Source organism: Neopsephotus bourkii, unplaced genomic scaffold, assembly GCF_033783945.1.
Source record: "Neopsephotus bourkii isolate Nb327-2 ecotype Australia unplaced genomic scaffold, CSIRO-AGI_Nbou_v1 NB_1025, whole genome shotgun sequence".
NCBI classification, from domain to species: Eukaryota; Metazoa; Chordata; class Aves; order Psittaciformes; family Psittacidae; genus Neopsephotus; species Neopsephotus bourkii.
The window spans coordinates 150,500-172,581 of record NW_026901514.1 but is presented as its reverse complement, the minus strand read 5'-3'; the positions used below and the strand labels follow the sequence as shown (position 1 = coordinate 172,581).

At 63.5% G+C, this 22,082-nt stretch overlaps 5 protein-coding genes across 7 annotated transcripts in view; 3 read left to right on the top strand and 2 right to left on the bottom strand.

The window, feature by feature from the left end:
* Positions 1–227: 227 nt before the first annotated feature.
* LOC133216003 (RING finger protein 39-like) lies at positions 228–1,382 on the top strand. Its single transcript, XM_061360412.1, has 2 exons — positions 228–564; positions 1,253–1,382. The coding sequence occupies exons 1-2, from the start codon at positions 263–265 to the stop codon at positions 1,368–1,370; spliced, it is 420 nt and encodes a 139-aa protein (XP_061216396.1). The 5' UTR covers positions 228–262; the 3' UTR covers positions 1,371–1,382.
* A 274-nt stretch (positions 1,383–1,656) lies between these two features.
* Positions 1,657–3,333, bottom strand: PPP1R11 (protein phosphatase 1 regulatory inhibitor subunit 11). Its single transcript, XM_061360413.1, has 3 exons — positions 3,174–3,333; positions 2,040–2,148; positions 1,657–1,938 (listed from the first exon to the last, which is right to left on the bottom strand). The coding sequence occupies exons 1-3, from the start codon at positions 3,240–3,242 to the stop codon at positions 1,706–1,708; spliced, it is 411 nt and encodes a 136-aa protein (XP_061216397.1). The 5' UTR covers positions 3,243–3,333; the 3' UTR covers positions 1,657–1,705.
* Positions 3,334–3,901: 568 nt separating this feature from the next.
* Positions 3,902–22,082, bottom strand: part of POLR1H (RNA polymerase I subunit H) — an 87,047-nt gene continuing 68,866 nt past the window's right edge. For 2 of the 3 annotated variants that reach the window (XM_061360414.1, XM_061360415.1), the window contains exons 2-5: positions 4,541–4,672; positions 4,358–4,455; positions 4,132–4,241; positions 3,902–4,005 (exon numbers count right to left, since the gene is read on the bottom strand). In XM_061360414.1, the coding sequence (XP_061216398.1) occupies positions 3,981–4,005; positions 4,132–4,241; positions 4,358–4,455; positions 4,541–4,670 (363 nt within the window). In that variant the 5' untranslated portion in view covers positions 4,671–4,672 and the 3' untranslated portion in view covers positions 3,902–3,980. Of the gene's footprint in view, positions 4,006–4,131; positions 4,242–4,357; positions 4,456–4,540; positions 4,673–5,036; positions 5,051–22,082 lie in introns of those variants that run through there. The other variant, XM_061360416.1, reaches the window with a different exon arrangement.
* On the top strand, positions 7,638–9,230 carry MGAT1 (alpha-1,3-mannosyl-glycoprotein 2-beta-N-acetylglucosaminyltransferase). Its single transcript, XM_061360389.1, has one exon. It carries the CDS (start codon positions 7,713–7,715, stop codon positions 9,051–9,053), a length of 1,341 nt encoding a protein of 446 aa, XP_061216373.1. The 5' UTR covers positions 7,638–7,712; the 3' UTR covers positions 9,054–9,230.
* LOC133216024 (histone H1C-like) lies at positions 12,662–13,294 on the top strand. Its single transcript, XM_061360435.1, has one exon. It carries the CDS (start codon positions 12,662–12,664, stop codon positions 13,292–13,294), a length of 633 nt encoding a protein of 210 aa, XP_061216419.1.

Below are 22,082 nucleotides of genomic sequence, written 5' to 3'. Positions count from 1 at the left end.
TCTGTCCATCTCTCTCCATCCATGTCCCATATCCATGTCCCATCTCTCTCTGTCCATCTCTCTCCATCCACGTCCCTTTGTGTATCCCCATCCCCACCCGTTCCCATCTCCCTCCCTACCCCATCCCTTCCCCATCCCTACCCTCCTGCTCCTCCCTCCGTGTCCGTGTCCAGGTCCCACCTCCCGCCCCGCCCCGCCCCTCCCCGTCCCGTCCCGTCCCGTCCCTCCCCGCTCCCCCCTCCCGTGTCCCGCTCACTCCCCCATGGCCCCCTCGGCGCTGCCGGAGCGGGGCCCTCTCGCTCGCCTGGCGCTGGACACGCAGTGCCCGGCCTGCGGGGAGCCCCTGCGGGACCCGGTGCTGCTGCCCTGCAACCACAGCTGCTGCCGCCGCTGCCTGCGCGCTCCCGCTCCCGGCCCCGCTCCCGGCTTCAGCTGCCCCCGGTGCCACCGCGCCGCGGCCCCGCACCGGCTCCGCACCCCCGTGGCCTTGGCCGTCGAGACCCGCATCGCGCAGCGCCTGGCCCGGGGCACCCCCGCGGCCCCCCGGCGCCCCCAGCGCCGCAGGTGAGGGCAGGGGGGGGACCCAGTGCTGATAGAGGGGAATGGGGGCTGTGGGACAATGGGGAGCACTTGGGGGGCACCCAGTGCTCAGGGGCAATAGGGGGGGATTGGGGGGCTGGGGGGGACCCAGTGCTCAGGGGCAATAGTGGGGAACTGGGGGCTGTGGGACAAGGGGGGTCTTGGGGAGCTGGAAAGGAAGTGGGGGGATATGGGGGGGGAATGGAGGGAATAGGGGGGTGAAGGGGAATTGGGGGGCCCTAATGTCTAAGTGGGTGCTGTGGAGTTGGGGGGGTCTGGGGGTGCTGTGGGTGCCATTGGGGTGCAGGTGCCATTGGGGTGCAGGGGGGAGGATGTGGATGTGCTGTGGGTACCATTGGGATGCAGGGGGGGGGTGATGTTGATGTGCTATAGGGTGCCATTGGGGTGCAGGGGGGGGATGTGGATGTGCTGTGGGTGCCATTGGGGTGCGGGGGGGGCCATGACCCCGTGCCCCATCCCTCACGTGCGGTGCAGTGCGGTGAGTCCCGTGCCAGGCCCAGCCGGTCGGGTGACATTGCTGGGGGGTGACGCTTGTTTTGGTGCCTCCTGGTCCCTCCCTTGGGGACACTCCCCAGGCCGGTGACACCCCAAAGGTGCCCCCCCCACACCTTTATCCCTGTCATTAACCCCCCCCATTCCCTTCTCCCCACAGCCTGGGGGCCCAGCTCCGAGCCGACGCCGCTGCCACCAGCCCCCCACCCCCTAAGGAGCCACCTGAGGGTGGGGGGACCCCCCGCAAGCCGTCCCCCCCCCCACTGACACCCCAATAAACACCGTGCCCCCCACAGCAGCGGTCACAGCAGTGCCACCTTTAATGCCCACAGGTGCCATGTTGGGGGGGGGGAGCACCCCAAAACGCCCCCCCCCAAAACAGTGGGGTGCATGTGGGGGGTGGCAGTGTTGATTGGGAGGGGGGGCGCAGGCAGTGATGGGGGGTTCAGGCAATGGTGGTTTGGGGAGGAGGGGCTCAGGCATTGGTTGGGGGGAATCAGGCATTGATTTGAGGGGGGGCACCCCCTGATGTGATGCTGGGGGATGGGGGGGTCCAGTCCAGAGTCAGTGATGGGGGGGGGGGGGTTATCCATGAGCCTCCATAGGGGACTCCTCAGTGCTCCATCGGGGTCAGGGGCCCAGGGGGTTGCGCTTGGGGCCCCCCCGTGTCCCCCCCGCGCTGCCTCTGCCCCCGTTTGTGTCCCCTGATGCAATGGAGGTGGCCACAACCATCGTGCCCCCCCCTGGCCGCCCCCCGCGCTGCTTCCTCCTCCTCTTCCTCCTCCTCCTCCTCGCTCTCGGTCGAGCTCTCCCCGAACGCTCGCGGCTTCTCATAGATGCAGCAGCCTGAGGTGCAATGGGGGGGGGGCACATAAAAAGGGGGTGTCAGGGGGGGCTCCCCCAATGTCCGGGATGGGGAGGGGGCACGGGAGGGGGTCCCCACTCACACTTGGAGGAGCGGCGGCCCAGGTGCTCGTTGTCCACGGTGTCACTGGACCACTCCACCTTCTTGTCCGGCTTCCGCTTGCGCAGCTTCAGGGTCAGGCTCCGGTTCTCCTTGGGGCGGGGGGGGGGCACACATGGGGGCCACTGTCACCACCCCCCATGTTCTATACCCCCGCCTTTATAGCACATTTATGGCTTCTTGGGGGTATTTAGACCCCCCCCCTCCCAGCTATTTACCCCCCCAATAGGGTTTATACCCCCCCAATAGGATTTATACCCCCCCCAATAGGATTTATATCCCCCCCACCGTGGTACTTATACACCCTGGAGCTTATACCCCTTCCCTACACTTATAGCCCCCCCCCCCATATCCATAGGCCCCAGGTGTGTATAGATAACCACATAGACACTATCTATACCCCCCCAAAGGGATGCATAGATACAGGCACACATTATCTATAGCTCCTCCCATGGGTATCTACACCCCCCCTTCACTATATATACATACCCCTCTTATATATATACCCCCCTCGGTTATCTATAGCCTATTCTGGGTATCTCACCCCCCCCTTCACTATCTATAGATCCCCTCTAGATCTATACCCCCCCCCGTGTTATCTATAGCCTATTTTGGGTATCCCACACCCCCCTTCACTATCTATATATCCCCTCTAGAGCTATATCCCCCCCCGGTTATCTATAGCCTATTCTGGGTATCTCACACCCCCCTTCACTATCTATAGATCCCCTCTAGATCTATAACCCCCCCCTCGGTTATCTATAGCCTATTCTGGGTATCTCACACCCCCCTTCACTATCTATAGATCCCCTCTAGATCTATACCCCCCCCCCCGGGTTATCTATAGCCTATTCTGGGTATCTCACACCCCCTTCACTATCTATAGATCCCCTCTAGATCTATACCCCCCCCCGGGTTATCTATAGCCTATTCTGGGTATCTCACACCCCCCTTCTCTATCTAAACGTTCCCTTCTATATCTCTGTATTGGCTCGTATAGACACGGCCCCCGTCCGATTACAGCCCCCCCTTCAGTACCTATAGGCCCACCCCCATACCTAAACCCCCCCTCAGTATCTATAGGCCTTATCCGGTATCCGCAGCCCCCGGCGCTCACCGGCTCGGCGGCACCGGTCTCGGTGACGGTGGCGGTGCCGCAGCCGCCGGTGTCCGCCGCCTCCGCCATGGTCCCGGGTTGGTGTTAACGGGAAACGGGACGGGGGGGGGGGGGGTCCCGGCCGCCGCCGAGGCCCCCGAACGGGCGCGGAGCACCGGGAAAGGCCGGGCCGGGCCGCTCTCGTAGCCGCCCCGGTGCAGCGCCCACCGACACCCCCACTTCCGGTTGGTTGGGAAGGCACTTCCGGTAGGTCCCACGTATAATGCGGTCCCCCGCATAATGCGGTCCCCCGCGACGAGCGCGCTTCCGCCGTACAGCGGTGGCGCATGCGCAGTGCGGTCGGGCGGGGGTAAGAGGATGGGGCAAATAGGGGCAGTTTAAGAGGGGAAGTTAGAGACTGAGGGGGCAAAAAGGGGCAGTTTGTGGGGGTAGGTAGAGGCCGACGGGGCAAATACAGGCAGCATGGGGGGGTAAGTAGAGCATAAGAGGGCAATTTAGGGGCTGGCAGGCAATTAGGGGCAGTTCAGGAGGGTAAATAAAGCCTGAGGGGGCAATTGAGGTGCTACGGGGGGCAGACAGAGGATGAGGGGGCAGTGTGGGGGGGGTAGAGGAGGCTTAAGGGGGCAATTCAGGGCCTTGGGGGGGCAAATAGGGGCTCGGGGAGGCAAGTAAATGCTGAAGGGGGAGTTGAGGGGGGAAACAGGGTAAGAAGCGAGAGAACCCCCGAATCAACACCCTGGAGGGGTTTATTGACCACATGGGGGGGGCACAAACACGCCATGGGGGGGGGGGGGCAGGAACACCCCATCAGGAATCCTCCTTCTCCTGGAACCTGTGGGGAGAGAAGGGGGTGGTTATGGGGGGGTGGTCAGAGAGGGGAAAGGGGGATCCATATGGAATGGGGGGGTCAGAGAGGGGAAAAGCAGGGATCCATATGGAATAAGGGGGGGTCCCTCACCTGCAATGGGGGCAGGTATAGAACACGGTCTGGCCCTCATCGGCCGAGCGCATCTGCCGGGTGTGATAGGCCATGCCCTCGTGCCCGCAGCGGGGGCAGCGCCGCTCCACCTGCGTGTGCCCCCCCACCCCAAGGACATGGGGTTACAGACAGCCCTATGGGGGGGCTATACACGGGGGGGTCCCTCCCAATGGGGTGTTACCCCCCCACCCCAATAGCCACTGACCAGGGGTCCCTGGAGGTGGGGAGCAGGATCCTGCCCCCTCCCCGCGGGTTCCAACCGGTTGAACTCGATGGTGCTGCGGATCGTTTTCCCCTCAAAGTCTATGGGGCAAAGGAAGTCAAAGGGGGCCGGGGGGGGGGGTCATGTCCCGGTGTCCCCCCCCATCCCAACGTTGTCCCCACTGACCGGCGGTGTCGAGGGTGAAGTCGCAGCGGGGGCAGCGGATGCTGCTCTGCAGGCCCGGCCGGGGCAGGACGGAGCCGCACTCGGGGCAGAAATCCAGGCAGGACTGGAAGCAGGAGGAGGGGAGCTCCATGGCTGGGAATGGGGGAAAGGAAAACGAGAGGGGGGGTCAGCATCAGCCAGCACCCCCTTATTGCCCGGTGCCATTGGACCCCAGTGCCCCCCATCACCCCCATTGCGAGGAAAAGGGGGTCAGCATCACCCAGCACCCCCTTATTGCCCGGTGCCATTGGACCCCAGTGCCCCCCATCACCCCCATTGAGATGAAAAGGGGGGCCTCAGCAGCACCCCCTTATTGCCGGTTGCCACTGGATCCCATTGCCCCCCATAGCCCCCTTTAATTCCCCCCCATAACCCCCCAGAGCAGACAGGTCGAACCCTTCCCGGGCGCCCAGTCCCGAACGCGGGCCCCTCCAGCCCCGCCCCTTCCTGACGTCACTTCCTCCTCGCAGCGCGCGTATTGATTGACGCGGGAAGCCGGGGAGGGGGCGTATCCATTCTGTGAAGGGGCGGGGTTTTGGGGGGGCGTGGCCCGCGACCCCTGCTCCAAGCGGGGCGTGGCTTGGCCCCCGCGGTGGGCGCGTCTTGCCATAAATGGGCAGACTCCAGGGGGCGTGGTCTCGCCGTTGCCATGGCGTCGCTTCCGCTGCGGCGGGGCGGAAGTGGCGGGAGCTGCCGGGAGGCGCTGCTGGTACCGGCCGGGGCGGGGGGGTTCCCGTGGGGCTGGGGGTCGCCATTGGGGCCTATGGGGCTGCCTATGGGGCCTATGGGGCTGGGAGGGCCGTCGGTGCTCCCCTATGGGGCGGCGGGAGGGGCTGGGGGGAGTCCCTGTACCCTATAGGGGCAAGGAGAAGGCTCCCTCCCCATTCCCTCTTCCTGCGGGATTCGGGGCAGGGGGATCCATGAGGGGGCTCGGGGGGGGGGGGGGATTTGTGCTCATTAAAGGGGGAATTGGGGCATTTTAACCTCTTTCTCCTCATTGAAGAGCTCATTGGAGACCCCCCCCCAAGGACCATGCCTGGGGGTTGGAGGATGCTGAGCCCGGAGGCAGCGGCCGCACCGATGGGTACAGCCCCCGCCATGGCCTGACCCCCCCCCTCCATCACCGTGTGGAAGCTCCGGCGGGAGGGAAGCAGCGCCTTGAACCGCCCCCCCCCCATTCCCAAGGGATTCTCAGGAGGCTCTGGAAAAGGAGGGGGAGGGGGGAACCCCAGCGACCCCCCTCCCCCTGGAGCGCCGGCACAAGCAGGTAACGCGGGTAATTCCCATTGGGATTGGGGTTAAATTCCCATTGGGATTGGGGTTAAATTCCCATTGGCATTGGGTGAAAATCCCCCCCCTTAAAGGGGGAAAACGTGGGTTTGGGGTGGAAGAGCGAGGCGCTGGGGTGATGCTCGGCACCAAATCCCATGGGAAAAGGGTGAGGATTTGTTCCCATTGAGCGCCGTTGCCGCGGTTTATTTTGGTGTCACCCCGGTAGAAATAAAGCCAAAAAGGTGGGAAAAAGGGGAAAAAAATCAACCCGGGGGGGGGGGGATGTCCCCAAAACTCGCTTCCTTGGTCTGTTATGGGTGGGTTTGGGATGCTGAGGCCGGAGCTGCTTCCCTGGGATGCCAAAAGAGCCTGGATTAGTGAAAAAGGGGATTTAATGGGTAATTTAAAGGTGATGGAATGAAACCGGGGTGGGGGTTACCCCGAATCTGCTTGTTTGCGGTCTCTGGGGGCAGCTGTGATGAGGAAAAGGAGCTTAAACCCCCCCCAAATCCTTCAGGAATGCCTGGATTGGGGGGGGGGGTCACTTTTAAGGACCAAAGAAGGGGGGAAAACATCACCCCCAGGCTGGATTCGGGGGGAGGGTTTGGGGGTGCTGAAGGGTTCAATGGGACCGGGGCTGGGAGGCCCCGGAGCGCAGCCGAGGGCTGGGGAAATCCCAGCTCTGCTTACTCAGCGCCTGGCTGCGGGCTCCGGGCTCGGCACCAGGGCACGGCGCGGCTCAGGCTGCCCTTCGGGGCCAAACCCCCTTGTTTTGGGCCAAAAAACGCTCGTTTTGGGGCCAAACCGCCTCCTTTGGAGCCACAGCAGCCCCATTCGGAGGCAGAACCCCTCATTCTGAGCGAAGCCCCAGCCTTTGGGCCCCAGGTATGGCTTCACCCAGCCCCTCCCCCTGCAGAGCCCCCATTGAGGAGCCCCCCCCCCCAAATTCCCCTTTTCCCACCTTTTTTCCCTTCTTTCCCTTCTCTCCGGCTGCTTTTCCAGCCTGCGATGGCTCTTTTGGGGCCCTGAAGGGGGATCTGAGCCGGTTGCTTCCCGTGTTACCGGCACTTTCCCCTTTCCCCCTTCCCCTCCTGTTGCCTTTGGCCTCACCCCCCCTTTTACCACTCCAACCCCTTGATTTTCCCTCTTTTCCCCCCTTTTTTCCCATTTAAATCCCCCTTTTCCGGGTGTTTTCTTTCCTTTTAATTCCCCTTTTCCGCCCGCCAACGTGGCCGGCGGCGCTGTTAACCCTTGAGCTGCTCCCCCTGCGCTCCACCGGTTGCTGCTTTCCCCTCTCTTTATTCTCCCTGGTGCTTCCATTCCCCTTTTCCTTGCGGTTTTCCTTCTTTTTCCCCCTTAAACCCCCCTTTCCCTCCCACTTCCTGCCCCAGCTGTCATCTTCCCTTTGCCGGTAGGAGTCAAACTGGGCTGGAGGGGGGGTGTGGGTAAAAACTCGCTGAAAACAGAGGATTTTAGCCCCAAATTGAAGCTCTCCTTCTGTTTCTCAAGCAGAAACCTCCTCCTCCCCCCCAGCCCCTTCCCGGTGCCAAATCCTCCCTGGAACAGGCCTTGGGGTTAATGTTTAACGGGAATGGACTCTGCCCCCCGCTCTCCGCATGGAGATTTGGGGTTTAGGGTCCATAATTTGCCGTTTTCCCCCCGCTTTGTCCCATTTTGGGGGTGTTTTTGTGCCACGTTTCTGGTGGGAGGCTCCATGGCCGCGTTGTTTCACTTCCTCTCCCTATACCGGGGGGAGGGGGGGGTGGAGGGGTTGTTGCTCTGTTGGGGGGTGAAAGGAGGCCCCTGACCCCTGTCTCTTGGTGCGGTCCCAGGTCCATGGCATGGGAGTGAGCGCTGAAGGATGCTGAAGAAGAGCAGCTTGGTGCTGTGGGGGGCGGCGCTCTTCATCGCCTGGAACGGCCTCCTCCTCCTCTTCCTCTGGAGCCGCCCGGCCTCGCCTCCTGACGGCGACCTCCTCACGGCCCAAGTCATCCGCTTGGCCCAGGACGCCGAAACCGAGCTGGAGCGGCAGAAGCAGCTCCTGCACCAGATCCACCGCTACAGCGGCCTCTGGAGCCGGCGCCACCGCGGCCCCGGCACCCCCAAACCGCCCCCTCCGCCGCCGCCACCGCCGCCATCCCCGGCCCCGCCGCACCCCAGTGAGCCCAGCGGCACCGTGCTGCCCGTGCTGGTGCTGGCCTGCGACCGCAGCACCGTGCGCCGCTGCCTCGATAAGCTCCTGCGGTACCGGCCCTCGGCGCAGCAGTTCCCCGTCATCGTGAGCCAGGATTGCGGCCACGCCGAGACCGCCCGGGTCATCGCTTCCTATGGGGATGCCGTGGCGCATATCCGGCAGCCGGACCTCAGCGACATCCCGGTGCCGGCGGAGCATAGGAAATTCCAAGGATACTACAAGATCGCCCGGCATTACCGCTGGGCGCTGGGGCAGGTTTTCCGCACGTTCCGGTACCGCGCTGCCATCGTGGTGGAGGATGACTTAGAAGTCGCTCCGGATTTCTTTGAGTATTTCCAAGCGGCGTTCCCGCTGCTCCTGGCCGACCGCAGCCTCTGGTGCGTGTCCGCTTGGAATGACAACGGGAAGGAGCAGATGGTGGACGTGGCGCAGGCTGAACTGCTTTACAGGACTGATTTCTTTCCCGGCCTTGGTTGGTTGCTTTTAGCCGAGCTTTGGGACGAACTGGAGCCCAAATGGCCGCGAGCTTTTTGGGACGATTGGATGCGGCAGCCGGAGCAGCGCCGCGATCGCTCCTGCGTCCGGCCCGAGGTCTCCCGTACGATGACGTTCGGTCGCAAAGGCGTGAGCCACGGGCAGTTCTTTGACCAGTATTTAAAATTCATCAAACTCAACGACCGTTTCGTGCCTTTTACCCAACTGGATCTTTCTTACCTCAAAAAGGACGAGTACGAACGTTCCTTCCTCCCTAAGGTTTACTCTGCTCCGGAGGTGAGGGTGGAGGAGCTCCAGGGGAACCGGCGCCGGGAGCTGGGCACCGTCCGCCTCCAATACAGCGGCCGTGACTCCTTCAAGGCCTTCGCCAAAGCTTTGGGGCTGATGGACGACCTCAAGTCCGGCGTCCCCCGCGCCGGCTACCGCGGCATCGTCAGCTTCGTCTATAGGGGACGGCGCGTTTACCTGGCGCCCCCCTCGGACTGGACGGGATACGATCCCAGCTGGAGTTAGCGGGAATTGCGCTGCTCGGTGTGGTTTTGTTCCGGGGGGGGGCATTTCCCCCTACCCCTTTTTCATTGTTTTGGGGTTTTTTTTGTGGTGTGGATTTAGAGGGGAGGAGCCGGGACACGATTCGGGGTGAGCGGAGGAATGATTTTGCAGAATAAAAGGCAAAAAAACCCTAAAACTGCCCCCAAAAGTCAGTTTCTTTTGCTGGTGCTTTCATCAGCACCACTTGGGTCCTCTCTTGCGCTTACAGGGCTTTGTTATATTCAGCTCAATGCTCTTGGTGCTACAGGCCATAAACTGATCTGTACGGGTCTACACGGGCCTGTATGGGTCTGCACAGATCTATGGTGGGGGCTCTGGGGGGTTCTGTGGGTGTCTGGGCAAACTGGTGACACTGGGAAGGGTTTATGCCACCCTCCAGCAGGATTCGGGTTAAATCTGGGTGATTTTAGGGATATTTTGGAAGCAGTTTCCTCCCCACGTCCGCTGCTGGTGCTGAATAGAGCATATTTTCACTTAAAAGGGGGACGAAGTGGGATTTTGGGGCATTATCAGCACTTTCCCCTTGATACAACAGCATGGAGCCCCTCTGACATTAACCAGAAACCCCTCATTTTGGGAGTTTCTTCCCCAGATAGGTACTATTTTGAGGTGGAAAATCCCCCATTTTCCAGAGCTGCTTCCTCAGGGACAGTCCTCAAAATGGGACAAACTTCCCCCAAACCTTAACCGGTTTGCAGTGGAACTGTATTTTGGTGCAAAATACACCCAAATTGGAGTCTTCGGGGTATAAAAGTGTCTTTTGAACCCCGTTTTTCTGAATACCCGCCCGTTATTAATCCGAGAAGTTGGTCGGGCGGGGGGGGGGGGGCAGTCCTCACGCAGGTCAGCGCTTCCCGCGCTTTGCTGGGAGCGCAGTTCTCACTCAGGTCCGCTTCGAGGAAGTCTGCGGGAGGGCGGTGCGCGGGGAGGAGCAGCCAATGGGAAGCCGCAGTGGTAGGGCAAGGAGCCAATCAGAGAGTGCCGAGGCTTACAGCGGCAGTGTGCTAGGGTTGGTGGGAGCGGTGAGGGTGGGAAGGTGCGGGCGAGGCAGAAGGCTGAGGTTAAAAGAATAAACCGAAAACGCTCCTGCAGCCCCAAAATGCATCTGCCTCCGTCCTGGGGTCTGTCGTTGCGGGAAAGGGTCCGTCACTCGTGGAGAAAACACCTGAAGCTGTTCCGTGAGGCCTCTTTTCACAGGGTGGTGCAAGGTTTATTTGTCATCCGAAAGGGTTTTGGGGTTCATGGATGGGGCTGCTGTGGAGGCTCTGCTCGAGGAATGAGGGCTTTGTACGCCCCATGATAAACGATCTGCCACACGAGTTGCTGATGTGAGGCTGGTGAGGTGTCTTTGCTTGAAAAGAAGCTGATTCCCCTCCTGCCCAGCAGTGGAGAGTCAGCTCTGGGCCTGCTGAGTTACATAGGAAGGGGATTTTTTTGTTGTTTAAACTTTATTTTTTTGCACAGACTTTCAAATCGTATCTTCATAAAGCTTTTCAGGTGACAAGTGGATGGAACAGAGTGTTGGAAGCTTGTCCATTGGAGCAGGACACTGCAAAAGAAGCATTCTGATTTTCCCTCGATGTCATGTAAGCATTGCCAAACCTTGTGCCGTAACCAGCTCTTGCCTTTTGAGGACAATATCACCTATGACCTCCTTTACCAAATGGAGAAACAACTAATTACACACTTAGCTGGGCTGTAATTTTGGTTTAGGGGAGATCTGTGGGTTTGTCAGGTGCCTTATTTAAAATTAGGGCCCTGGAGATGAAAGCAGCTGTCCTCTCTGCTGCCTTTCCTGGTGGTTTCTCTTCTTCCTTAGGCTGACGTTACAAGTCTCTGGGGACAGGGAGGCAAATCCGGCGGCAAAGACAGAGCAATTTGGGCTGTAAGAGGAAGAGACCTGCCTGGTCCTGCCTGTACTGCCTGATAACAGTGCTTTATTATGTGGTTTAACCATAGTAACAACTTCCTGTTGTATCAAGATGCTGAGTTGTTTATTTATTTCCCTTTCTATTCATTTCTAGGTGGTGAAACAGCGAATGAAATCCCGCCCGTGGCCTCTTTCCCTGCTCACATCCTGGCTGCGATTGCAAAACCACAGGGAGGCCCCGTACCGAGTGATCCCGGGAGGCACAAGAAGCAGTTTTAGGCCCTAAATTCTCTACAAATCCTAAGCAGAAACTTCTCTGCTGGCAAAACCTTCCTACAAGACGTAGGAAGCAGCAGCAGCAAAGCCATTTTTTTCCTCAAACTGAGCTCTTCTAACTCTTTTAGGGAAGGTTCTCCCCAGTTTTCTGGGTCATGCTTCCATCGATAAATCCCCTTAATAGATACAGACTCGCCCCTATGCGAGGAGGGACTGGAAAGGGGGGGGGGGGGGGGGGTGTTGGGTGAGCCGACAGTCACCGCGGGAGAGCGGATCGGAAAGATCCATTCTGATTGGTTGAAATCTGCCAGCCAATAAGAAGCCTCAGTGCGTCCGACGGCCAATAGGAAGAGGCATTTGTGATCCCACTCCCTCTATTCACACCCTGCGGCGGATCTCCGGAGTGCGGTGGAGCAAAGCCCGAGGCAGCGAGACGGGGCGATCCAGGAGGAATCGGAAGAAAATAAGTCCGTAAGTTTGATCTCCAGCAGCAACTCTTGGGTAACAAAAAAGCAAAAGCAAAAAACTCCAAACCGTGTATTTGAAAGCGTTTTTTTTTTCTCTGATCTATCTGCGAGAATGAGGTTAATTAGCAGAGCACAAGATTTCAAGATTAATTATTTTTTTTATGTTTCAGGCCGTTTCCAAGGAGGATCTTAACTTTCAGGAGACTTCACCTCTGCAAGAGACAGCAGCTGGCGAGACCAGAGCTGTGCTAGACATAAATACTTTTCCAGAAATTGACAGGTTTTGGTGTTTAGTCTAACTTATTTGCATCTGTACTCACAAATCTTAAAGGAAACCACTGCTCATACCTCGTTTAACTTCTATTTTCTGTTTATAAACAGCTTTCAGAGCTGCAGAACCGTGGTGCCACCGCTCGTTGCACCTGCTTAACATTCCTGGATGATTTTATGCTTTTTAGGCTGCTTTTTTAAACATAGTTTCTCTAGGGCTTGGCTAAGGGGACACGAAGGAACATTGGGAGGGGGGTGAGTGAACCCCGCTCTGGCGGGGCAGGTCTTTTTGAGGGCAAAAGCCCCATTTTGGAGCCGGAGGAAGGTGGGGGGGGTGCAGAGGCGCGTGGAGGTTGGTTCGGTCGCGTCCGTCAGAGAGGGGAGGGGGCGTGGGAACGGAGCGGTTGATTCGGGCGCGTCCGTCATAGAGGGGAGGGGGCGTGGGAACGGAGCGGTTGATTCGGGCGCGTCCGTCATAGAGGGGAGGGGGCGTGGGAACGGAGCGACTGTTTCGGTAGCGTCCGCCGCCGGCCTATATAAAGGGCCACAGAGCGGCGCTGTTTCACAGTTGGGCGGCGGCAGCTGACGGAGCAGGAGCGGCGCGGAGCAGAGCGGGCGGAGCGGAGCAGAGCGGGCGGAGCGGAGCAGAGCGGGCGGAGCAGTGCCTCGGAGCTAGCGGTCCGACCATGCCTCGGGGGAAAGTCAAGTCGCGGTCATCCACATCCAGCCTGCCGCTGCCGTCGAAGCGCGGGCGGTTGTCGCTATCGGATATTATTTTCCGCGCTGTCTCCTTTTCGGCGGCCCGTAGAGGTACCTCGTTAGTTGCCGTTAAGAAGATTCTTGCTGCCGAAGGGTATGACGTGCGCAGGAACAGACATCGTTTGAAAGCTGCCGTCAACTCGCTGATCAAGAAGGGACTCATTGAGCGAGTCACAGGCAGCGGCGCCTCCGGTTCGTTCCGCGTTGGTCTTGTAGGTAAGAAGCAATTAGATAAAAACAGGCGGCGCGGGAGGGCGGCCGGTAAATCCCGACGGCGGCGGCGGCGGGCCCGGAAGACGAAGGGGGGCAAGCGCGCGGTTAGAGCCACCGCTCAGCGGGTGAAGAAGCCGTCTAGACCGCGGGGAACGGCGAAGGCAGGGCCTGCAGCACAGAATAGTGTAGAGAACGCGGCCGGGAGAGGGGAGGAGGTGGCGGCGGCGGCGGCGGCGGCCGCCGAGGTCGCGGAAGCGGAGGTGGCTGTGGCTGAGGTTGCGATGGAGGGAGCTGCCGGGGATTCGGAGGCTCCGGGTGAACTGTTGTCAGGGTCGATGGAACAATAAACGTGGAGTTCAAAGTCTCTTATAAGAACTGGATGGGGAGGTTCAGTGGAGGAGCTGGTCATCGGTGCCGTTCAGAGGGTTGTGCCGGAGGGTAACTGCCGCCTCGTGTCATTGAAAGAGCTGCACCGAGGGACTGGGAAAACGAGGCGGCGTTAAAGGGCGTAGTGTGAGGGAAGGGTGAGCTGCCCCGCAGTGCTAAAAGAGCTGCACCGAGGGACAGGCGGGGCGCAGCAGGGGGAGTGCACTGAGGGGTGGGTGATGAGGGGTGGTCGCCGGCCTGTGTTATCAAAGGAGCTGCACCGAGGGACAGGCGGGGCGCAGGGGGAGTGCACTGAGGGGTGGGTGATGAGGGGTGGTCGCCGGCCTGTGTTACCAAAGGAGCTGCACCGAGGGACAGGCGGGCGGCGGTGGGAGGGCTGCGCCGGGGGTTGTGTGTCTGGTGCCCCGTGTCACGAAAAGAGCTGCAGCGAGGGACAGACGGGGCGCAGCGGGGGGTGCGAGATGGGCTGGGGCACCATAAAAAACAGGTCCGGGGTTGAGGGAATCGCTGCCCCGTATCAGTAAAAGAGCTGCACCGAGGGAAAGCCGGGGCGCAGCGGGGGGGTGGGGGTGTGCACTGAGGGGTGCGAGGTGGGCTGGGACAGCATAAAAAACAGGTCCGGGGTTGGGGGAATCGCTGCCCCGCATCAGTAAAAGAGCTGCACCGAGGGACCGGCGGGGCGGCGGTGGAAGGGCTGCGCCGCGGGGGGTGTGTCAGGTTCCCCGTGACACTGAGCGGGCTGCAGCGAGGAACTGTCGGGGCGGCGGTGAAAGGGCTGCGGGGGGGGGGGTGTGTGAGGGAGGGGGCCTGTGTCTGGTGCCCCGTGTCACTGAGCTGCACCGGGGGACTGGCGGGGCGCAGCATGGGGTGTGCACCGAGGGGTGGGTGATTGTGATCGCCGCCTCATGTCACTGAAAGAGCTGCACCGAGGGCCAGGCGGGGCGGCGGTGGAAGGGCTGCGGTGTGGGTTGTGTCTGGTGCCCCGTGTCACGAAAAGAGCTGCTCCGAGGGACAGACGGGGCGCAGCGGGGGGTGCGAGATGGGCTGGGGCAGCATAAAAAACAGGTCCGGGGTTGGGGGAATCGCTGCCCCGCATCAGTAAAAGAGCTGCACCGAGGGACCGGCGGGGCGGCGGTGGAAGGGCTGCGCCGCGGGGGGTGTGTCAGGTTCCCCGTGACACTGAGGGGGCTGCAGCGAGGGACTGTCGGGGCGGCGGTGAAAGGGCTGCGGGGGGGGGGGGGCGGTGACTGAGGTGGCTTGTGTCTGGTGCCCCGTGTCACTGAGCTGCACCGGGGGACTGGCGGGGCGCAGCATGGGGTGTGCACCGAGGGGTGGGTGATTGTGATCGCCGCCTCATGTCACTGAAAGAGCTGCACCGAGGGACAGGCGGGGCGGCGGTGGAAGGGCTGCGGTGTGGGTTGTGTCTGGTGCCCCGCATCAGAAAAAGCTGCACCGAGGGACAGACGGGGCGCAGCGGCAGGGGTGCGAGCTGGGCTGGGCCAGCATAAAAAACAGGTCCGGGGTTGGGGGAATCGCTGCCCCGCATCAGTAAAAGAGCTGCACCGAGGGACAGGCGGGGCGGCGGTGGGAGGGCTGCGCAGGGGGTTCTGTGTCTGGTGCCCCGTGTCACGAAAAGAGCTGCAGCGAGGGACAGACGGGGTGCACTGAGGGGTGCGAGCTGGGCTGGGCCAGCATAAAAAACAGGTCAGGGGTTGGGGGAATCGCTGCCGCGCATCAGTAAAAGAGCTGCACCGAGGGACCGGCGGGGCGGCGGTGGAAGGGCTGCGCCCGGGGGGTGTGTCAGGTTCCCCGTGACACTGAGCGGGCTGCAGGGAGGAACTGTCGGGGCGTCGGTGACAGCGCTCCGGGGCGGGGGGGGTGAGGGATGGGGCCTGTGTCTGGTGCCCCGTGTCACTGAGCTGCACCGGGGGACTGGCGGGGCGCAGCACGGGGTGTGCACCGAGGGGTGGGTGATTGTGATCGCCGCCTCATGTCACTGAAAGAGCTGCACCAGGGACCGGCGGGGCGGCGGTGGAAGGGCTGCGCCGCGGGGGTGTGTCAGGTTCCCCGTGACACGAGCGGGCTGCAGCGAGGGACTGCCGGGGCGGCGGTGAAAGGGCTGCGGGGGGGGGCGCGAGGGAGGTGGCTTGTGTCGGCGCCCCGTCCACTGAGCTGCACGGGGACTGGCGGGGCCAGCATGGGTGTGCACCGAGGGGTGGGTGATTGTGATCGCCGCCTCATGTCACTGAAAGAGCTGCACCGAGGGACAGGCGGGGCGGCGGTGGAAGGGCTGCGGTGTCCCCAACCACGAGGGACAGGCGGGGCGCAGCGGGGGGGTGTGCACTGAGGGGTGCGAGATGGGTTGGGGCAGCATAACCCCCCAAAAACCCCAACACCCAACCGGGTTGTGTCTGGTGCCCCGTGTCACGAAAAGAGCTGCACCGAGGGACAGACGGGGCGCAGCGGGGGGTGCGAGCTGGGCTGGGCCAGCATAAAAAACAGGTCCGGGGTTGGGGGAATCGCTGCCCCGCATCAGTAAAAGAGCTGCACCGAGGGACCGGCGGGGCGGCGGTGGAAGGGCTGCGCCGCGGGGGGTGTGTCAGGTTCCCCGTGACACTGAGCGGGCTGCAGGGAGGAACTGTCGGGGCGGCGGTGAAAGGGCTGCGGGGGGGGGGGGCGGTGACTGAGGTGGCTTGTGTCTGGTGCCCCGTGTCACTGAGCTGCACCGGGGGACTGGCGGGGCGCAGCACGGGGTGTGCACCGAGGGGTGGGTGATTGTGATCGCCGCCTCATGTCACTGAAAGAGCTGCACCGAGGGCCAGGCGGGGCGGCGGTGGAAGGGCTGCGGTGTGGGTTGTGTCTGGTGCCCCGTGTCACGAAAAGAGCTGCTCCGAGGGACAGACGGGGCGCAGCGGGGGGTGCGAGATGGGCTGGGGCAGCATAAAAAACAGGTCCGGGGTTGGGGGAATCGCTGCCCCGCATCAGTAAAAGAGCTGCACCGAGGGACCGGCGGGGCGGCGGTGGAAGGGCTGCGCCGCGGGGGGTGTGTCAGGTTCCCCGTGACACTGAGCGGGCTGCAGCGAGGGACTGTCGGGGCGGCGGTGAAAGGGCTGCTGGGGGGGGGGGCGGTGACTGAGGTGGCTTGTGTCTGGTGCCCCGTGTCACTGAGCTGCACCGGGGGACTGGCGGGGCGCAGCATGGGGTGTGCACCGAGGGGTGGGTGATTGTGATCGCCGCCTCATGTCACTGAAAGAGCTGCACCGAGGGACAGGCGGGGCGGCGGTGGAAGGGCTGCGGTGTGGGTTGTGTCTGGTGCCCCGCATAAGTAAAAGAGCTGCACCGAGGGACAGGCGGGGCGCAGCGGGGGGTGCGAGATGGGCTGGGGCAGCATAAAAAACAGGTCCGGGGTTGGGGGAATCGCTGCCCCGCATCAGTAAAAGAGCTGCACCGAGGACAGGCGGGGCGGCGGTGGAGGGCTGCGCAGGGGGTTCTGTGTCTGGTGCCCCGTGTCACGAAAAGAGCTGCAGCGAGGGACAGACGGGGTGCACTGAGGGGTGCGAGCTGGGCTGGGCCAGCATAAAAAACAGGTCCGGGTGGGAATCGCTGCCGCGCATCAGTAAAAGAGCTGCACCGAGGGACCGGCGGGGCGGCGGTGGAAGGGCTGCGCCCGGGGGGTGTGTCAGGTTCCCCGTGACACTGAGCGGGCTGCAGGGAGGAACTGTCGGGGCGTCGGTGACAGCGCTCCGGGGCGGGGGGGGGGGGTGAGGGATGGGGCCTGTGTCTGGTGCCCCGTGTCACTGAGCTGCACCGGGGGACTGGCGGGGCGCAGCACGGGGTGTGCACCGAGGGGTGGGTGATTGTGATCGCCGCCTCATGTCACTGAAAGCTGCACCGAGGGACAGGCGGGGCGGCGGTGGAAGGGCTGCGCCGCGGGGGGTGTGTCAGGTTCCCCGTGTCACTGAGCGGGCTGCAGGGAGGAACTGTCGTGGCGGAGGTGAAAGGGCTGCGGGGGGGGGGGGGGGCGGTGACTGAGGTGGCTTGTGTCTGGTGCCCCGTGTCACTGAGCTGCACCGGGGGACTGGCGGGGCGCAGCATGGGGTGTGCACCGAGGGGTGGGTGATTGTGATCGCCGCCTCATGTCACTGAAAGAGCTGCACCGAGGGACAGGCGGGGCGGCGGTGGAAGGGCTGCGGTGTGGGTTGTGTCTGGTGCCCCGTGTCACGAAAAGAGCTGCTCCGAGGGACAGACGGGGCGCAGCGGGGGGTGCGAGATGGGCTGGGGCAGCATAAAAAAACAGGTCCGGGGTTGGGGGAATCGCTGCCCCGCATCAGTAAAAGAGCTGCACCGAGGGACCGGCGGGGCGGCGGTGGAAGGGCTGCGCCGCGGGGGGTGTGTCAGGTTCCCCGTGTCACTGAGGGGGCTGCAGCGAGGGACTGTCGGGGCGGCGGTGAAAGGGCTGCTGGGGGGGGGGGCGGTGACGAGGTGGCTTGTGTCTGGTGCCCCGTGTCACTGAGCTGCACCGGGACTGGCGGGGCGCAGCATGGGGTGTGCACCGAGGGGTGGGTGATTGTGATCGCCGCCTCATGTCACTGAAAGAGCTGCACCGAGGGACAGGCGGGGCGGCGGTGGAAGGGCTGCGGTGTGGGTTGTGTCTGGTGCCCCGCATCAGGAAAAGCTGCACCGAGGGACAGGCGGGGGGCAGCGGGGGGGTGCGAGATGGGCTGGGGCAGCATAAAAAACAGGTCCGGGGTTGGGGGAATCGCTGCCCCGCATCAGTAAAAGAGCTGCACCGAGGGACCGGCGGGGCGGCGGTGGAAGGGCTGCGCCGCGGGGGGTGTGTCAGGTTCCCCGTGACACTGAGCGGGCTGCAGCGAGGAACTGTCGGGGCGGCGGTGAAAGGGCTGCGGGGGGGGGGGGGTGAGGGAGGGGGCCTGTGTCTGGTGCCCCGTGTCACTGAGCTGCACCGGGGGACTGGCGGGGCGCATGGGGTGGCACCAGGGGTGGGTGATTGTGATCGCCGCCTCATGTCACTGAAAGAGCTGCACCGAGGGACAGGCGGGGCGGCGGTGGAAGGGCTGCGGTGTGGGTTGTGTCTGGTGCCCCGCATCAGTAAAAGCTGCACCGAGGGACAGGCGGGGCGCAGCGGGGGGGTGTGCACTGAGGGGTGCGAGCTGGGCTGGGCCAGCATAAAAAACAGGTCCGGGGTTGGGGGAATCGCTGCCCCGCATCAGTAAAAGAGCTGCACCGAGGGACCGGCGGGGCGGCGGTGGAAGGGCTGCGCCGCGGGAGTGTGTCAGGTTCCCCGTGACACTGAGCGGGCTGCAGGGAGGAACTGTCGGGGCGGCGGTGAAAGGGCAGCGGGGGGGGGGGTGAGGGAGGGGGCCTGTGTCTGGTGCCCCGTGTCACGAGGCACCGGGGGACTGGCGGGGCGCAGCATGGGGTGTGCACCAGGGGTGGGTGATTGTGATCGCCGCCTCATGTCACTGAAAGAGCTGCACCGAGGGACAGGCGGGGCGGCGGTGGAAGGGCTGCGGTGTGGGTTGTGTCTGGTGCCCCGTGTCACGAAAAGAGCTGCTCCGAGGGACAGGCGGGGCGCAGCGGGGGGTGCGAGATGGGCTGGGGCAGCATAAAAAACAGGTCCGGGGTTGGGGGAATCGCTGCCCCGCATCAGTAAAAGAGCTGCACCGAGGGACCGGCGGGGCGGCGGTGGAAGGGCTGCGCCGCGGGGGGTGTGTCAGGTTCCCCGTGACACTGAGCGGGCTGCAGGGAGGAACTGTCGGGGCGGAGGTGAAAGGGCTGCGGGGGGAGGGGGGGGCGGTGACGGAGGTGGCTTGTGTCTGGTGCCCCGTGTCACTGAGCTGCACCGGGGGACTGGCGGGGCGCAGCACGGGGTGTGCACCGAGGGGTGGGTGATTGTGATCGCCGCCTCATGTCACTGAAAGAGCTGCACCGAGGGACAGGCGGGGCGGCGGTGGAAGGGCTGCGGTGTGGGTTGTGTCTGGTGCCCCGTGTCACGAAAAGAGCTGCTCCGAGGGACAGGCGGGGCGCAGCGGGGGGTGCGAGATGGGCTGGGGCAGCATAAAAAACAGGTCCGGGGTTGGGGGAATCGCTGCCCCGCATCAGTAAAAGAGCTGCACCGAGGGACCGGCGGGGCGGCGGTGGAAGGGCTGCGCCGCGGGGGGTGTGTCAGGTTCCCCGTGACACTGAGCGGGCTGCAGCGAGGGACTGTCGGGGCGGCGGTGAAAGGGCTGCGGGGGGGGGGGGGGGTGAGGGAGGGGGCCTGTGTCTGGTGCCCCGTGTCACTGAGCTGCACCGGGGACTGGCGGGGGGCAGCATGGGGTGTGCACCGAGGGGTGGGTGATTGTGATCGCCGCCTCATGTCACTGAAAGAGCTGCACCGAGGGACAGGCGGGGCGGCGGTGGAAGGGCTGCGCAGGGGGTTCTGTGTCTGGTGCCCCGTGTCACGAAAAGAGCTGCTCCGAGGGACAGGCGGGGCGTAGCGGGGGGTGCGAGATGGGCTGGGGCAGCATAAAAAACAGGTCCGGGGTTGGGGGAATCGCTGCCCCGCATCAGTAAAAGAGCTGCACCGAGGGACCGGCGGGGCGGCGGTGGAAGGGCTGCGCCCGGGGGGTGTGTCAGGTTCCCCGTGACACTGAGCGGGCTGCAGGGAGGAACTGTCGGGGCGGCGGTGAAAGCGCTCCGGGGGGGGGGGGGGGGGTGAGGGATGGGGCCTGTGTCTGGTGCCCCGTGTCACTGAGCTGCACCGGGGGACTGGCGGGGCGCAGCACGGGGTGTGCACCGAGGGGTGGGTGATTGTGATCGCCGCCTCATGTCACTGAAAGAGCTGCACCGAGGGACCGGCGGGGCGGCGGTGGAAGGGCTGCGCCGCGGGGGGTGTGTCAGGTTCCCCGTGACACTGAGCGGGCTGCAGGGAGGAACTGTCGGGGCGGCGGTGAAAGGGCTGCGGGGGGGGGGGTGACTGAGGTGGCTTGTGTCTGGTGCCCCGTGTCACTGAGCTGCACCGGGGGACTGGCGGGGCGCAGCATGGGGTGTGCACCGAGGGGTGGGTGATTGTGATCGCCGCCTCATGTCACTGAAAGAGCTGCACCGAGGGCCAGGCGGGGCGGCGGTGGAAGGGCTGCGGTGTGGGTTGTGTCTGGTGCCCCGTGTCACGAAAAGAGCTGCTCCGAGGGACAGGCGGGGCGCAGCGGGGGGTGCGAGATGGGCTGGGGCAGCATAAAAAACAGGTCCGGGGTTGGGGGAATCGCTGCCCCGCATCAGTAAAAGAGCTGCACCGAGGGACTGGCGGGGCAGCGGTGGGAGGGCTGCGAGAGGGGGGTTGTGTGTCTGGTGTCCTGTGTGAGGAAAAGAGCTGCACCGAGGGACAGGCGGGGCGCAGCGGGGGGTGTGCACGGGCGGGTGGGTGATAGGGGGTGCTCGCCGGCCTATGTCACCAAAAGAGCTGCACCGAGGGGAAAGCGGGCCGGTGGTGGGTGGGCTGTGCTGGGGGTTGTGTGTGTGCTGCTTCGTGTCTCTTACACAGCTGTACCGAGACACAGGTGGGGCGCAGCAGAGAGTTTCAGAGGGGTGAGAGATGGGGGGGGGGGAAGCCGATCCGGGGGTGGAGGAATCGCCACCCCTCATCAGTAAAAGAGCTGCACCGAGGGACTGGTGGAAAGAGGCGGTGTTGAAGGGCGCACCTAGGGAAGGGCAGGTTGTGCCCGGGGTGACTGCAGTCCCGCACCGCTGAGAGCTGCAGCGAGGGCCAGGCGGGGTGTGTAGCACGGGGTGTGCACCGAGGGGTGAGTGATTGAGATCGCCGCCTCATGTCACTGAAAGAGCTGCTCCGAGGGACAGGCGGGGCGTAGCGGGGCGTGCGAGATGGGCTGGGGCAGCATAAAAAACAGGTCCGGGGTTGGGGGAATCGCTGCCCCGCATCAGTAAAAGAGCTGCACCGAGGGACCGGCGGGGCGGCGGTGGAAGGGCTGCGCCGCGGGGGTTGTCTCAGGTTCCCCGTGACACTGAGGGGGCTGCAGCGAGGGACTGTCGGGGCGCCGGTGAAAGGGCTGCGGGGGGGGGGGGAGGCGGCCTGTGTCTGGTGCCCCGTGTCACTGAGCTGCACCGGGGGACTGGCGGGGCGCAGCACGGGGTGTGCACCGAGGGGTGGGTGATTGTGATCGCCGCCTCATGTCACTGAACGAGCTTCACCGAGGGACAGGCGGGGCGCAGCGGGGGGGTGTGCACTGAGAGGTGCGAGATGGGTTGGGGCAGCATAAAAAGCTCCGGGGGTGGAGGGATCGCTGCCCCGCATCAGTAAAAGAGCTGCTCCGAGGGACAAGCGGGGCGGCGGTGGGAAGGGCTGAACCGGCGGTTGTGTCTGGTGACCCGCACTGCTATTAAAGAGCTGCACCGAGGGATAGGCGGGGCGCAGCGGGGCGTGTGCATTGAGGGGTGGGTGATGAGGGGTAGTCGAGGTCCCACGTCATTGGAAGAGCTGCAGCGAGGGGCATGTGGGCGCGGCGGTGGGAGGGCTGCGCCGGGGGTTCTGTGTCTGGTGCCCCGTGTCACGAAAGGAGCTGCACCGGGGGACTGGCGGGGCGCAGCACGGGGTGTGCACCGAAGGGTGGGTGATTGTGATCGCCGCCCTGTGTCACCCAGAGCTACACCGAGGTTAAAGCTGGGTGGTGGTGGAGGGGCTGCGCCGGGGTTTGTGTGTCTGGTGCCCCGTCACTAAAGAGCTGCACCGAG